The 16,805-nt window shown below is 38.2% G+C and overlaps 1 protein-coding gene across 1 annotated transcript in view; it reads right to left on the bottom strand.

The window, feature by feature from the left end:
• CYP2C9 (cytochrome P450 family 2 subfamily C member 9) overlaps window positions 1-16,805 on the bottom strand; it is an 86,926-nt gene that overhangs the window by 38,041 nt on the left and 32,080 nt on the right. The window contains exons 3-7 of the mRNA XM_024346505.3: window positions 12,697-13,110; window positions 9,527-9,689; window positions 9,206-9,355; window positions 3,615-3,775; window positions 2,270-2,446 (exon numbers count right to left, since the gene is read on the bottom strand). Coding sequence (XP_024202273.1) covers window positions 2,270-2,446; window positions 3,615-3,775; window positions 9,206-9,355; window positions 9,527-9,689; window positions 12,697-12,864 — 819 coding nt within the window. The 5' untranslated portion in view covers window positions 12,865-13,110. The remainder of the gene's footprint in view (window positions 1-2,269; window positions 2,447-3,614; window positions 3,776-9,205; window positions 9,356-9,526; window positions 9,690-12,696; window positions 13,111-16,805) is intronic.

Here is a 16,805-nt window from a genome sequence, read left to right as displayed (position 1 = left end):
ATACATGTGCAGAACATGCAGGTTTTTTACGTAGGTATACACGCGCCATGGTGGTTTGCTGCACCCATCAACCTGTCATCCACATTAGGTATTTCTTCTAATGCTATCCCTCCCCAAGTCCCCCACCCCCTGACAGGCCCCGGTGTTGATGTTCCCCTCCATGTGTCCATGTGTTCTCATTGTTCAACTCCCATTAATGAGTTAGAACATACAATGTTTGGTTTTCTGTTCCTGTGTTAGTTTGCTGAGGATGATGGTTTCCAGCTTCACCCATATCCCTGCAGAGGACATGAACTCATCCTTTTTTATGGCAGCACAGTATTCCATGGTGTATATGTGCCACATTTTCTTTATCCAGACTGTCATTCATCAGCATTTGGGTTGGTCCCAAGTCTTTGCTATTGTGAATAGTACTGCAATAAACATACGTGCACATGTGTCTTTATAGTAGAATGATTTATAATCCTTTGGGTATATACCCAGTAACAGGATTACTGGGTCAAATGGTATTTCTTGTTCCAGATCCTTGAGGAATCAGCACACTGTCTTCCATAATGGTTGAACTAATTTACACTCCCACTAACAGTGTAAAATCATTCCTATTTCTCCACATCTTCTCCAGCATCTGTTGTTTCCTGACTTTTTAATGATCACCATTCTAACTGGCATGAGATGGTACCTCATTGGGACTTTGATTTGCATTTCTCTAATGACCCAGTGATGATGAACTTTTTGTTCTTTTTGCTTAGATTTTCTTGGCTATGTGGGCTCTTCTTTCATTCCATATGAAATGTAAAGTAGATTTTTCTAGTTCTGTGAAGAAAGGCAATGATAGCTTGATGGGGATAGAATTGAATCCAAAAATTACTTTGGGCAGTGGCCATTTTCATGATATTGATTCTTCCTATCCATGAGCATGGAATGTTTTTCCATTTGTTTGTGTCCTAGGTATTTTATTCTCTTTGTAGCAATTGTGAGTGGGAGTTCACTCATTATTTGGCTGTCTATTATTGGTGTATAGAAATGGTTGTGATTTTTGCACATTGATTTTATAACCTGAGACTGTACTGAAGTTGCTTATCAACTTGAGATTTTGGGCTGAGACAACGGGGTTTTCTAAATATACAATCATGTCATCTGCGAATAGAGACAGTTTGACTTTCTCTCTTCCTATTTCAATACTTTATTTCTTTCTCTTGCCTGACTGCCCTGGCCAGAGCTTCCAATACTATGTTGAATAGGAGTGGTGAGAGAGGGCATCCTTGTCTTGTGCTGGTTTTCAAAGGGAATCCTTCCAGCTTCTGCCCATTCAGTATGATATTGGCTGTGGGTTTGTCATAAACAGCTCTCAGTATTTTGAGATATGTTCCATCATTACTTAGTTTATTGAGAGTTCTTAGCATGAAGGGTGTTGAACTTTATCAAAGGCCTTTTCTGCATCTATTGAGACAATCATGTGGTTTTTGTCATTGGTTCTGTTTATGTGATGGATTACATTTATTGATTTGCAAATATTGAAACAGCCTTGCATCTCAGGGATGAAGGCTACTTGATCATGGTGGATAAGCTTTTTGATGTGCTGCTGGATTTGATTTGGCAGTATTTTGTTGTGGATTTTTGCATTGGTGTTCATCAGGGATATTGGCCTGAAATGTTCTTTTTCTGTTATGTCTCTGCTCTGCCCAGTTTGGTTATCAGGATGATGCTAGCCTCATAAAATGAGTTAAGGAGGAGTCCCTCTTTTTCTATTATTTGGAATAGTTTCAGAAGGAATAGTGTCAGCTCCTCTTTGTGCCCCTGGTAGAATTTGGCTGTGAATCCATCTGGTCCTGGACTTTTTTTGGTTGTTAGGTTATTAACTACCGCCTCAACTTCAGAACTTGTTATTGGTCTATTCAGGGATTTGACTTCTTCCTTGTTTATTCTTGGGAGAGTGTATGTGTCCATGAATTTATCCATTTCTTCTAGATTTTCTAGTTTATTAGCATAGAGGTGTTTATAGTATTCTCTGATGGTAGTTTGTATTTCTGTGGGCTCAGTGGTGATCTCCCCTTTATCATTTTTATTGTGTCTATTTGATTCTTCTCTTTTTTCTTCTTTATTAGTCTAGCTAGTGGTCTATTTTGTTATTCATTCATACAATAAAAACTTAAAGTGCTTCTCAAGCATTACTGTTTGACCAGTTAAACATCCTTAGTAAACACAGAACTAGTCAACAAATCACAAATTCACAAGCAGTCACATAACTAAGCTTTTGTTTACTTTTTACCTTCTCCATTTTCATCAGGAAGCAATCAATAAAGTCCTGAGGGTTGTTCATGTCCATCGATTCTTGGTGTTCTTTTACTTTCTCCAAAATATAACTTTTCATAAAAGCAACGTTTTTAAGTAATTTGTTGTGAGTTCCCGGGAAGTAATCAATGATAGGAGAAAAATTATTGCAGATCTAAGAGAAAACAATAATTTATTAAATTAAAAGATTTTAATAAAAGCATACATACCATATACCAAGCTCTGGTTGTAAATTACAGCTATAAATATAAATAAAATATATTGTATATCTTGATGGGGAGATTTTTATTGTACATATGTAGTAATTCTCTGATTATAAAAGATTTGAGAAAGAAAATTCTGACCAAAGGATCAATTCTAACCAGATGATAATCATTTCCTAGACTCAGACTTCCTTTTTATAGTATAAAAGCATCTTTATGTTAATTCTGTTACTTTTTACAATTCTTCTCTATAATCTTGAAATATAAGATGGCATGAATTACTACATTCACGTTTTGTAGATGACAGCATAGGTTAGAAGAATTTGGACAACCTGATTGATAGTACAAAGCTAGTCCCTACTATATTGATTTCTATCAAGCAGCCTCTGAAATGGAATTAGTATTTTAGAAGTGGGAGGGGCTCAAAGATACTTCAAATTCCAACTGTGCACCAGAGCAGTTAAATGACTTCTATAAAATCACACAGTTATTATTTAGGCAGAGAATAAAACATGCCAACTCAGCACAGGGTGTAAGTGTGATGTCTGTTTATGGTTCATACACCATAAAACCAATAATTTTGTCATTCCTAACCCAGCTATCTCATCAGCTGGAATCCCAACTGAGATATCAAACACCCCTGCCCTATTCAGTGTTTCTTGGCAGCTTCTATGGTCCCACATATTCTCCCTCCTTGAAGGAGATAATGTCTTTTAAATTAGGATATTTCTGCCACATAATACAACAAAGTGTGAATTGAAGGACAAGTCTTGTGAGTAATGGGAGCCTCCAAAGTGCCTGGATATCCATGGAGTGCTATGAGCACGCTTTAGGGCTGTCAACAAAGTACTTTACAGAAACAGGGCTTTGGAGTTTAGCAGAGAAAACATTGATGAGGGAGCTAATGGGCTTAGAAATCAGGCCTATATTGACGTATTTATTTCCCATGCATAAAATAAAGGGCTTGGCCATCTTTCCCAGATATTCACCCCAAGGCTGTCTGGGCAAGACTGTAGTATTCAAAAATGCACTTCAGAGCTTGATCCATGTAGAATTTTGGATTTGTCAGAAAAAAAAGAGAATAAGTGGTTTCTCAGGAAGCAAAAATCTTGGCCTTACCTGGATCCAGGGGCTGCTCAAAATCTTGACGTTTTCATTCAACTTTTCCATCAAGTTAAGAAATTGCTGATCTTTATAATCAAAACGTTTATGGAAAATAATGGAGCAGATCACATTGCAGGGAGCACAGCCCAGGATGAAAGTGGGATCACAGGGTGAGGCTAAAGAATTAGAAACAATTTAAAATACTATTAAACTTTAGATATAAAACACTGTATTTGTTAACAGATAACAGTAGTTTAGAAATTATCTTACCTACAAATTCCCTTAACAGCAAAAAAGAGTTCGGCATGCATAAAATCAACACTTCACTTTTACATTAATCCTGAGTTGACCATTACAACCTAGCTGGTTAAATAATGGTTGTTCAAATGCTAAATTTACATTCCCAGCCTATTTGTCTTTTACTTTGGAAAGAACAAAAAGACATTTTCTAAAAACCTAATAATTCATGTTTCAGAGGGAATCACATCAGTCTGCAAAGTCAGTAGACAACAAGGCACTGAGATGGAAAGGGCAAGAATAGTTGGAGATTTCAAAGCTTTTTATATATAATGAATAGCTGAAAGAGTCATGGGTTGAACCAGTAGAGAGGAACCAAAGAGACTGTGGATGAATTCATGTATTTAAGAAAATAAATGTAAGAGCAGAATGTGTTTTCTGAGAAGGAAAACAAATATAAATGAATAATATGCCTAACATATTATTAGTTTGTTATGTTAACAAACTAATATCAAATTAACATAGATTAGTTTGTTAAAAAATTAAATGAAAACTTTGTTGTTGTTGTTTGTTGTTGTTGATTTTTGTTTATTTGTTTGTTTTGAGATGGAGTTTCACTCTTGTTGCCTGGGCTGGAGTGTAATGGCACGATCTCAGCTCACCACAACCTCTGCCTCCTAGGTTCAAGTGATTCTCCACCTGAGCTTCCCAGGTAGCTGGGATTACAGGCATGTGCCACCACATCCAGCTAATTTTGTATTTTTAGTAGAGACAGGTTCCTCCATGTTGGTCAGGCTGGTCTCGAACTCCCAACTTCAGATGATCCACCAGCCTTGGCCTCCCAAAGTTGTGGGATTACAGGCATGAGCCACCATGCCTGGCCAAAAACTTTTATTTTAAATATAAATCCCAGGTAAGGCAAACAAGAAAGTGTAAATTGATAAGTGGAGTTTTTTCTTCTGTAGCTTTTTTAAAATGAATTTTCTTCTTTAGGAACTAAATGCCCTCATCTCTAATCATCCTGCAAATTTAACCTATTTAATTTGATATTGATTAGGCCCAGCCTATCATTTAATAGCTAAATGAATTAAATTATAGGAAAAGTTTTCTTGTTTGGTGGAGGATCTCTGAAATGAAGTTGTTATAATCAAATGATTGATAAACTTTATATTTTTTAAATTTTATTTTACTTTAAGTTCCAGGATACATGTGCAGAGCGTGCAGGTTTGTTACAGAGGTATACATGTGCCATGGTGGTTTGCTGCACCTATGAACCTGTCATCTAGGTTTTAAGCCCCACATGCATTAGGTATTTGTCCTAATGCTGTCCCCCTGCTGGCCCCCCATGCCCCAACAGGTCCCATGTGTGATGTTCCCCTCCCTGTGTCCATGTGTTCTCATTGTTCAACTCCCATTTATGAGTGCAAACATGTGGAGTTTGGTTTTCTGTTCCTGTGTTAGTTGCTGAGGATGATGATTTCCAGCTTCATCCATGTTCCTGCAAAGGACATGAACTCATCCTTTTTTATGGCTGCGTAGTATTCCATGGTGTATATGTGCCACATTTTCTTTATCCAGTACATCATTGATGGGCATTTGGGTTGATTCCAAGTCTTTGCTATTGTGAACGGTGCCACATAAACATACATGGGCATGTGTCATTATAGTAGAATGGTTTATAATCCTTTGGGCATATACCCAGTAATGGGATTGCTGAGTCAGGTGGAATTTCTAGTTCTAGATCCTTGAGGAATCACCACACTGTCTTCCACAATGGTTGAACTAATTTACACTCCTACCAACAGTGTAAGAGGGTTCATATTTCTCAACATTCTCACCAACACCTGTAGTTTCCTGACTTAGTAAGGATCACCATTCTAACTGACATGAGATGGTATCTCATTGTAGTTTTGATTTGCATTCTCTAATGACTAGTGTTGATAAGCTTTTTTCCATATGTTTGTTGGCTGCATAAATGTCTTCTTTTGAGAAGCATCTGTTCATATCCTTTGTCCATTTTTGATGGGGATATTTCTTTTTATCTTGTAAATTTAAGTTCTTTGTGGATTCTGGATATTAGCCCTTTGTCAGATGGATAGATTGCAAAAAATTTCTCCCATTCTGTAGGTTGCCTGTTGACTCTGATGCAGTTTCTTTGGCTGTGCAGAAGCACTGTAGTTTAATTAGATCCCATTTGTCAATTTTGGCTTTTGTTGCCATTGCTTTTTGTGTTTTAGTCACAAACTCTTGGCCTAGGCCTATGTCCTGAAAGGTATTGCCTCGGTTTTCTTCTGCGGTTTTTATGGTTTTAGGTTTTATGTTTAAGTGTTTAATCCATCTTGAGTTAATTTTTGTATAAGGTGTAAGGAAAGGGTCCAGTTTCTGTTTTCTGCATATGGCTAGCCAGTTTTCCCAGTACCATGCTGTTTGGTTACTGTAGCCTTGTAGTATTGTTTGAAGTCAGGTAGAATGATGCCTCCAGCTTTGTTTTTGCTTAGGATTGTCTTGGCTATACAGGCTCTTTTTTTGCTTCATATGAAATTTAAATTATTCTTTTCTAGTTCTGTGAAGAAAGTCAATGATAGTTTGATGGGTATAGCATTGAATCTATGAATTACTTTGGGCAGTATGGCTATTTTCACAGTATCGATTCTTTCTATTCATGAGCATGGAATTTTTTTCCATTTGTGTCACCTCTTATTTCCTTGAGCAGTGGTTTGTAGTTCTCCTTGAAGAGGTCCTTCACATCCCTTGTAAGTTGTGTAAGTAGGCATTTTATTCCCTTTGTAGCAATTGTGAATGGGAGTCCACTCATGATTTGGCTCTCTGCTTGTCTATTATTGGTTTATAGGAATGCTTGTTATTTTTGCACATTGATTTTGTATCCTGAGGCCTTGCTGAAATTGCTTATCAGCTTAAACAGTTTTGGGGCTGAGATGATGGGGTTTCTAAGTATACAGTCATGTCGCCTGCAAACAGAGACAATTTGACTTCTTCTCTTCCCATTTGAATACCCACTTGACTGATTGCTCTGGCCAGAACTTCCAATACTATGTTGAATAAGAGTGGTGAGAGAGGGCATCCTTGTCTTGTGCTGGTTTTCAAAGGGAATGCTTCCAGCTTTTGCCCATTCAATATGATATTGGTTATGGGTTTGTCATAAATAGCTCTTATTATTTTGAGATATTAAACTTTATAGTTAAAGAGCTCCCAAATTCACATCTATATGTTTCAGGAAGTCAGGGACCCTGAATGGAGGGACCAGCTGAAGCCATGGCAGAAGAAGATAAATTGTGAAGATTTCACAGACATTTATTAGTTCCCCAAATTCATTCTTTTATAATTTCTTACACCTGTCTTTACTGCAATCTCTGAACATAAATTGTGAAAATTTCATGGACACTTACCACTTCCCAAATCAATACTCTTGTGATTTCCTATGCCTGTCTTTACTTTAATCTCTTAATACCATCATCTTCCTAAGCTGAGGACGAATGTCACCTCAGGACCCTGTGATGATTGTGTTAACTGCACAAATTGTTTAAACAATATGAAATCTGCACCTTGAAAAAAGAACAGGATAACAGCGATGTTCAGGGAACAAGTGAGATAACCTTGAAGTCTGGCTGCCTGTGGGCTGAGCAGAACAGAGCCATATTTCACTTCTTTCAAAAGCAAGTAGGAGAAATATCACTGAATTCTTTTTCTCAGCAAGGAACATCCCTGAGAAGAATGCATTCCCAAGGGGTGGTCTCTAAAATGGCTGTTTTGAGAACGTCTGTCTTTTACAGTTGTAGATAAGGGATGAAATAAGCCCTGGTCTCCCATAGTGCTCCCAGGCTTATTAGGAAGAGGAAATTCCTGCCTAATAAATTTTGGTCAGACTGGTTGTCTGCTCTCAAACCCTGTCTCCTGATGAGATGTTATCAATGACAATGAGTGCCTGAAACTTCATTAGCAATTTTAATTTCACCCCGGTCCTGTGATCTCGCCCTGCCTCCATTTGCTTTGTGATATTTTATTACCTTGTGAAGCATGTGATCTCTGTGACTCACACCCTATTCACACATTCCTTCCGCTTTTGAAAATCACTAATAAAAACTTGCTGGTTTTGTGGTTTAGGGGGCATCACGGAACCTGCCGACATGTGATGTCTCCCCTGGACACCAAGCTTTAAAATTTCTCTCTTTTGTACTCTTTCCCTTTATTTCTCAGACCAGCCAACACTTAGGGAGAATAGAAAAGGACTCACATTGAAATATCAGGGGCTGAATTTCCCCTGATATCTATAGGCCCTAAATAGTGACTTTAATCAAAAGTACTCTGAATGAATGGCCAGGCATTGAACAGTTGGAAATCTGTTAGTTTGTGTGTGTCATTCACAGATAAATCTGATTTTCAGTCTTTCACTTCATTGGGAAAACAGAATTTAAAAACAAGGTAATTTGGTATCCAAGCTGATAAACAGATTCATTGTAAAACTTCATAGATGAGTAGAGTTGGCCATGGAAAAAAAACAATTAACATAAATTTCTAAGCCAAAATTTCATAAATATGGTTGGAAAGAGATAAGCAAAACTGAAACAGAGCCAAATCATACATAGGGAATGCAGATTACAGAGTTATTACTAATAAGTAAAATCTTGTTAAATAAATCATTTTATAAATTGACATTTGGGTATTTCACAGAATTATGCTACAGGATGTATTTACTGAAAATATATAAATCAATACAGTAACAAGAAATAATTAATACTATTTTAAAAATAATGCTGTGTTTACAGAGAAATAATAATTGATGAGAACTGCACTAAGATATGCCTAAGCAATAAAAACTGTAGAATGTCATTACTGGCCAGAATGGCAAGCATGGGCCTAAAAGAAACCCCAGAGAAGTCAGTGAGGCTGACCATACAAACACAGTCCAATTAAATAAAAGCACATGCCATTTGGTTCATGCTCCATATGGGTATGATAGGGCCATTCCCACCGTGTCGACTTGTCAAGTATTCTCTGGTCACATGTTCTGGAATAGGTAATGGGAAAAACACTGCTCTTTAACCCTTTCAAAAAATGAACTCAAAATCTATATTCATCATTTCTTATTTGAAAGCAAAAAAGCAAAATTCAGGAGAACATGGGATTAAATGAACCTTTTATACCCACACTGTATGCACAATCATGCCTGTACACACACAGCACAAATATGTGCAAATTCCCTTGGCTCTCAGCTTCAAACCCCCGCTTCACATGAGCTAACAACTAGGACTCATAATGAAAGATATGGCCACCCCTGAAATGTTTCCAAGAATGTCAGTAGAGAAGATAGTAGTCCAGTAAGGTCAGTGATATGGAGTAGGGTCACCCACCCTTGGTTTTTCTCAACTCCTCCACAAGGCAGCGGGCTTCCTCTTGAACACGGTCCTCAATGCTCCTCTTCCCCATCCCAAAATTCCGCAGCGTCATGAGGGAGAAACGCCGGATCTCCTTCCATTTCTTTCCATTGCTGAAAACAATTCCTAACAGGAAGAGAAACGAAACTAGGAGGGAGATCCCAGGCAAGAAAGAGGAAGCTGACACTGGGCAGCCATGTGGATGGGCCAAGCTCTGCCCGAGGAGGTCTGTAAGTCTCTGTTTTCCATCCTCCCCATCCCCAAGACAGATGCTGAAACAGGCACATGCACACCTACCAAATCCTCTGTTAGCTCTTTCAGCCAGTGGGAAAATGCCTCTTCCAGAAAACTCCTCTCCAAGATCAATCAGGGCTTCCTTCACTGCTTCATATCCATGCAGCACCACTATGGGTTTCAGGCCAAAATACAGAGTGAACACAGGGCCATAGACCTTTGAGAGCTAGGAAAGTAGGTAGAGATAACAGCAAATGAAGTCACTATTTTGTCCATTTGCTAAGCCTGATTTAGCATGATATTTTCATTGTATTTGTATGCTTTTATTCAGCCACAGAGGCTTCAAATATTTCTGAATTTTAAATAGAAACATGATGATGATTATACTTGCCACTCAGATGGCCTATGATGTTCAAGGCAATGGTCAGACAATTGCTATGCAGATCACAATTAATACTCACATCAACATGTTCAGCAGGTCTATTTACTCTATTTTAAACAAACGGCCAGGTGTGGTGACTCCTGCCTGTAATCCCAACACTTTGGGAGGCCAAGGCAGGTGGATCACAAGGTCAGGAGTTCAAGACCAGCCTGGCCAACAAGGTGATACCACGTCTCTACTAAAAATACAAAAATTAGCTGAGCATGGTGGTGCATGCCTGTAATGCCAGCTACTTGGGGGACTGAGGCAGGAGAATTTCTTGAATGGGGACCTGGGAGATGGAGGTTGCAGTGAGCCAAGATTGTGCCACTGCACTCCAGCCTGAGCTACAGAGTAAGACTCTGTCTCAAAAAAAAAAAAAAAAAAAAAAACTGAGCTCAGAGAATGACAAATTCATTTTCAGTGTCTCACAGCTAATGTACAGCAGACCCAAATTTGAAACTCCGCTTATTCAAACACTGATGCTTGAGAAATTTATCAGCACTTTTGAGTCCACCTTAAGACCAATACCCAGCTTCAAGAACTAACAATTTCCTGGTTTAAGAGCCTTTTATGATTAGCATGCATCATAGCATTTATACTAAAAATATCTCTCTATGGACTCCACCTAGGACTCCCAAAAGCCCACATAGAGGCCGCTATTGCCAGGTCAATAGTCCTCACAGCAGTACTCCTAAAATTAGATGGCTATAGGATTATACAAATCACCTTAATTCTTAACCCCCTAACAGAGTTTATAGCTTATTCCTCCCTCATACTATCCTTATGAGAAATAATCATAACAAGCTCCTTTTGTCTGTGCCAAACTGATCTAAAATCACTCATTACTTTTCCATAAGCCACATGGCACTTGTTATCATAGCTTTTCTCATTCAAACCCCCTGAAGTTTTACCAGTGCAACTGCCCTAATAACTGCCCACAGATTAACCTCATCCCTATTATTCTGCCTTGCAAACTCAAACTACAAACGAGTTCACAGCCAAACCATACTACTAACACAAGGCCTTCAAACACTTCTCTCCCTGATAGCCATGTGATGACTCCTAGCTAGTCTTGCCAACCTTGCCCTGCCCCCTACCATCAATCTAGTAGGAGTAGTCTTCATAACTACAGTGTCATTCTCTTGATCTAATCATACCATCATGCTTATAAGACTTAATATACTAATCACAGCCCTTTACTCTCTGTATATGGTAATTATTACACAACAAGGGGTGTTCACATATCATATTAACACTGCTAAACCATCTTTCACTTGAGAAAAAACCCTAATACTTATACATCTTCTGACCTTCTTCCTACCATTACTAAATGCTAAGGTCATTTTGGGGTTTATCTATTGTAGCTATAGTATAATTAAAACACTACTTTGTGGATCTAAAAATGGAAGTCTATAACTTCTTTTCTACCACTTATCTGCTTTTGCTGGTCCTGAACCCACAGTTATTTCCTTTACAACAGGCATAAATTAATTCTTCAGAGAAGTTTAATTTTCATGGCTATTCTGAATAAAACACATGGCTAATATAGTAGAGGACTTATTTAATAAAATCTCTAATAACAAACATGTTCCTTACTGTAGGGAGACCCCCCCTGAAACTATTGCTACGGAATAAAAGATGAAATGCTCCCGATTATTGTAAATACAAAATTGCATGCAGGATTGTGTAAGGACAATGCCAGGCTGGACTGCCAGAATGAGCCAACAGTGCGTGATGTGCTTCCCCCTGCAGAGAGCCTATGAATGGACATGCAGTCAGGGAGGTTTCACATCACCAAGATTCCTATCCCAGAAAAGCAGATGTTCATAGCTCTGGGAATGGAATGCGACCTTTGTGGAGAACCTATAAATGGACGCATGGGGGGCACCTGTCCATATGGATAAGATAGGGCTATAAACGCCCTCATCTTGCCATGGCTCTTCTAGGCCTCTTTAGGGTTAAGGCATACTCCCTTCTGAGAATTTCTGGTCTAACTTGTTGTCTAGCCTCACATCCCATTTCCACGGATTGTTTGTAACCAGCTTTTGTTGCAATTGTTACTGCTGATTAATATCTTGCTAATCATAGGTTATGGAAAGATTGTGTTTCTGTTTTAAGGCTCTGTTAGAAATTACTGACGCACACACTATATTGTAAATTCTTATCTCCGTATACTGTACTTCTACATACAAATGTACTGTACTTCTACATACAAATGTCATGTTAAAGAATTACTTCATCCCCATGTGACCATCTCACCTCATAATCAAATGACCCTAAATCCCTCACTAACCTACCCCTGCCCTCACTAAACTTAATAATAAATGCTGGTATATCCAGTGCATTCTTGGCACCATGGGACCAGAAGGCGGTGACCCCCCTGGACCCAGCTTTCACTATCTTCTGTGTGTCTATTATTTCTCAACCTGCCGATCCACCTGGGAACAAAGAGAGAGCCCAGTTGCTTTGTGGGCTGCTGACCAGATCCCACAATACCTTACCATTTACCTTCAGCCAAAAATTATAGCAAATGGTTATGAAATGAAGAAGGAACACAGCCTTTCAAACTATTGACACTTGTTATTTTGAATCTAACATGCAAAGACCCAAATCTTTCTCTACTCACAAAATACATGGTTTCATTCCACTATTTCTGACACTGACAGACTGGAAAAGGCAACAAAAGCCTTTCAAAGTATTTTACTTTACCATTACCTCTTGTAACAACGTACCTCTAGGGATACACTTTATTTAAAAAATACAGGTGAATTTACTTACCTTTTGCAAGCCACTGAAGGAGCATACTTACATTGGTTAAGGATTTGCTGATGTCCTTAATACCTATCTGTAGGATATTTCCAATCACTGGGAGAGGAGTGGGGCCAGGAGGGAGTTTTCCTCTCCCAGAGCTCTGTCTCCAGAGTGAAAGGAGAAGCAAACATGAGAGACAGAGCACAAGGACCACAAGAGAATCCATTGAAGCCTTCTCTTCTTGTTAAGACAACCATGAGCTTGCACTCCAAGCCTTTTATGACACTCCATGCTAATTCGGTGTGTGCCTCTTTGATGGATAAATTGACCAATCACCTAGGTCAACTATATGCTCCTTCTGAAAGGACTTTGACCCACTGATAGAGATAAAAATAAAATGTCCTTTGGTCTTGTTCTCCTTCGTTCCATTGTCCACTCTGTACATTCCAGTTTCACTGTACTTGGTGGGAGCCTAGGTATTGGTAATAAAAAACAAATGTTAACCCAGATGGTTCTAATGCACCATCATAATTGAGAGCACTGAAGTAAATAATTTGATGCAAAAGCAATTACTCAAAATTCTGAATTCTTAGATTAATAACCAGTTGGGAATTTATGATTTAACAGAAATGGCCATATTCTATGCCTTGTATATTTAAAAAGTATGTCAATGCTATATCAAAGATTAGGAGACTTTGTTCTTTATAATGAAATCCTTTCAAATATTTAATATAGCCTACTAAAAATACAGCAGCCTAAACATGAACTAGCTAACATAACTCATATATCTTAAATAACCAAACATATATCAAGTAAATTACCTTAGCAGATATAAACACCTTTACCATTAAACCCCCTAAAAAAAAATTCCTGAAGGCAGGAATTGTTATTTTTTATTTTTCAAATGGGAAAAGGGAGACCCTGGGAGAACAGGACACCTGTTGGTGCCACACAGCTCATAGCTGGCAGAACTGGGATTTGAGCTGAGGTCTTCTGATGCCCATCGTGGTGTATTATCTCTTACACCAGAGCTGCCTTGAGAACAATTTTAGCAAAATAAAACAAACTTCCAAACATTAGTTATTCTGAATATACACCACATTTATTCTGTTCATAAAACAGGCTTCACATTAAATAGAACCCCTTATTTGTCTCTAAGGGAAACAGCACCAGAGATGCTCATGAGAAGAAATAAGGGATCTCCCTTCTCCATCACTGCAGAAGTGAAACGCTCAGTGTAACTGAGGGAAGAATTTGGTGCTAAGGGTTTGAGAAACTAGGGCTTCTCGACCCCCCAGTCACCTCCAGACATGGCTGCTTTCTATTGTTTTTGGTCTCTTATTTTCAGAAATGATGTAATAATGCACAGAAAGCAAAGGAAATTATGGACAGAACCACAGTTGTGGATGCAATAGAAGATGGGAGGTAGGGAAATCACTAAATGGACCCACAGCACAGAACCACCACAATGTATAGACCTTAACAGGAGCTGACATACTGAGTTGAGGATCTAAATACAACTAGAAAGATACACTTTACTAGATCATTAATGTCAATACTTGTGCAAAGCCATTTTCTTTAAAGATATCATCATATTTGTTCTAAATTCCCTAGTGAGGTTATTTCCATTTCTTTTATTAAGAAAAATAAAGTTATGTCAAGACACAGTTGCACAATGCTTTACTGGTCATTTTTAACAGGGATTCTAACAATTTACAGAGAATTGTTACACCTCATGTCCCTTTTGAATCTCTCAATTACCTTTGCTTACAATAAAACTGACCCATTTCAGAAATGAGGAAGCTGAGCCTTGAAGATTCAGTATCTTAGCCAAGAACATGCTGTCTGCTAGTGCTAGAGCTGAGACTAGAATCCATAAGCCCTGCATCTCAAAGGTTTCATTTCAAGCAAAACATTCAGTTCAACTGGGTCCACCAATATTTACTGATAGTGTACAATGATTCAGGATTTTGTAATTCAGTCTAGTAAATGATTTTCAAAATAAACATTAATTTCATTAATAATTACAGCCCCAGTTGACTAGATTGAGAGGTCAGAAGAGTTTGGTTTTATAACATTTAGTACTTAGGTAAGTCAAAGGCCTTGGAGAACCCTTTATACAGGGCAAAGAAAAGGAATAACTTGGTCCCTGACTCATGAAACTCTAAACTCTAACAGAAATATACTACCTTATTTTGGGTAAAATAAGCTCGGTTGCTGTCTTTAGAATAATCATTTCATTCCTCAGGAGGTAGGGGTCCCAGCTCAGCTCCTCCTCTCTCCTGCTGAGCTGAGGCTCCTTCCTAGACCTTTCAGTTTACAGAAAGAAAGAATTATAGATAATTTGTAGATAGAAGGGATATCTGAGATCAACTACTCTAAACTTTGCTTTTTTTTTTTTAAGAAATGAGCAATTATTGACTCAGTGAGACAAAGTATCACAATCACAATGCCTCAGTATAAGACTTTTTCTTTTCTTTTTTTTTTTTTTAGACAGAGTCTCACTCTGTCACCCAGGCTGGAGTGCAGTGGTGCGATCTCGGCTCACTGCAATTTCCAGCTCCTGGGTTCATGCCATTCACCTGCCTCAGCCTCCCAAGTAGCTGGGACTACAGGTGCCCACCACCACGCCCAGCTAATTTTTTTGTATTTTAATACAGACAGGGTTTCACCGTGTTAGGCAGGATGATCTTGATCTCCCGACCTTGTGATCCACCCACCTAGGTCTCCCAAAGTGCTGGGATTACAGGCATGAGCCGCAACGCCCAGCCAAGACTTTTTCTTAGAATCCCAGTTTTTCAACTCCCAATTCAGTGACATGTCACATCCCATCTCATAGAATTCACATCTCAGTCCAAATGATCAGGGGAGTATCAACATTAAGCCCTCCACAGTCACTGAGTAATACAAACCTCAGCTTGACTAGAATGGTGGATTAGAGTAGGCTTTTGAAACAGTTTGGGGTTTCTGGCAACACTAAGTGGAAAGTATATAATTACCACATGCCTCTTTCCCTGCACCCACACACAGTCTCTCTCACAATCAAGAACTCTCATTAGTTTCAATCAATGAACCAACATTGACGCATCATCATCAACCAAAGCTCATAGTTTATGTAGGGTTCATTCTTTGTGTTGTACATTCTATGGGATTTGACTAATGCATAATGACATGTGCCATTGTAATATCACATAAAATAGCTTTACTGCCCTAAGAACCTCTGTGCTTTACGTGTTCTCTCTCCCTTCCTTGCAAGCCCTAGCAACAAATAATCTTTGCAGTGTCGGCATAGTTTTGCCTTTTCCAAAATGTCATACGGTTGGAATCATACAGTATGTAGCCTTTTAAGATTTAACTTACTCTTATGTATAAAGTTTCTGTATGTCTTTTCATGGCTTGATAGTTCATTTCTTGTTAACACTAAATAACATTCATTGTATAGGTTTATCACATTGTCTATTCATTTATCTATTGAAGAATATCTTGGTGATTTCTAATTTTTGACAATGATGAATAAAGCTGCTATAAATATCCATGTGCAGATTTTTGTGTGGAAATGTATTTTCAACTTATTTGGCAAATACCAAGGAGCACAACTACCAGATAATGTGGTAAACATATTTTAGTTTTTTAAGGCACTGCCCATCTGTCTCCTGAAGTGTCTTTTCATTTTGCATTTCCACCAGAAATGACTTAGTTCTCATTGCTGCACATCCTTGCTAACATTTGGTTTTATCAGTGTTTTGGATTTTAGCCATTGTATAAGTGTGCAGTTGTATCTCATTGGGGTTTTAGTTTGCAGGTCCGTAGTGACGTTTAATGACGAGCATTTTTCATATATTTATTTGCCATCTGTATTTCTTCTTGGGTGAGGTGTCTGTTCAGATCTGTTGCCCATTTTTTAAATCAAGGTGTCTGATTTCTAATTGTGGAGTTTTAAAAATTTTTGGAGAGAAGTCGTTTATCAGATATATCTTTTGAAAGTATTTCTCCCAGTCTCTGTCTTTTCATCTCATTCCCTTGATAGTGTCTTTTGCAGAGTAGAAGTTTAAATTTTAATAAGGTCCAGCTTAGTTATTCTTTATTTCATGGATTATACCTTCATTGTAGTATTTTAAAAACCATTGCCGATCAAGGTCATCTTTATTTTCTCCTATCTTATACTAT

Source organism: Pan troglodytes, chromosome 8 (genome assembly GCF_028858775.2).
Source record: "Pan troglodytes isolate AG18354 chromosome 8, NHGRI_mPanTro3-v2.0_pri, whole genome shotgun sequence".
NCBI classification, from domain to species: domain Eukaryota; kingdom Metazoa; phylum Chordata; class Mammalia; order Primates; family Hominidae; genus Pan; species Pan troglodytes.
This window is presented reverse-complemented; position numbering and strand designations above follow the sequence as displayed.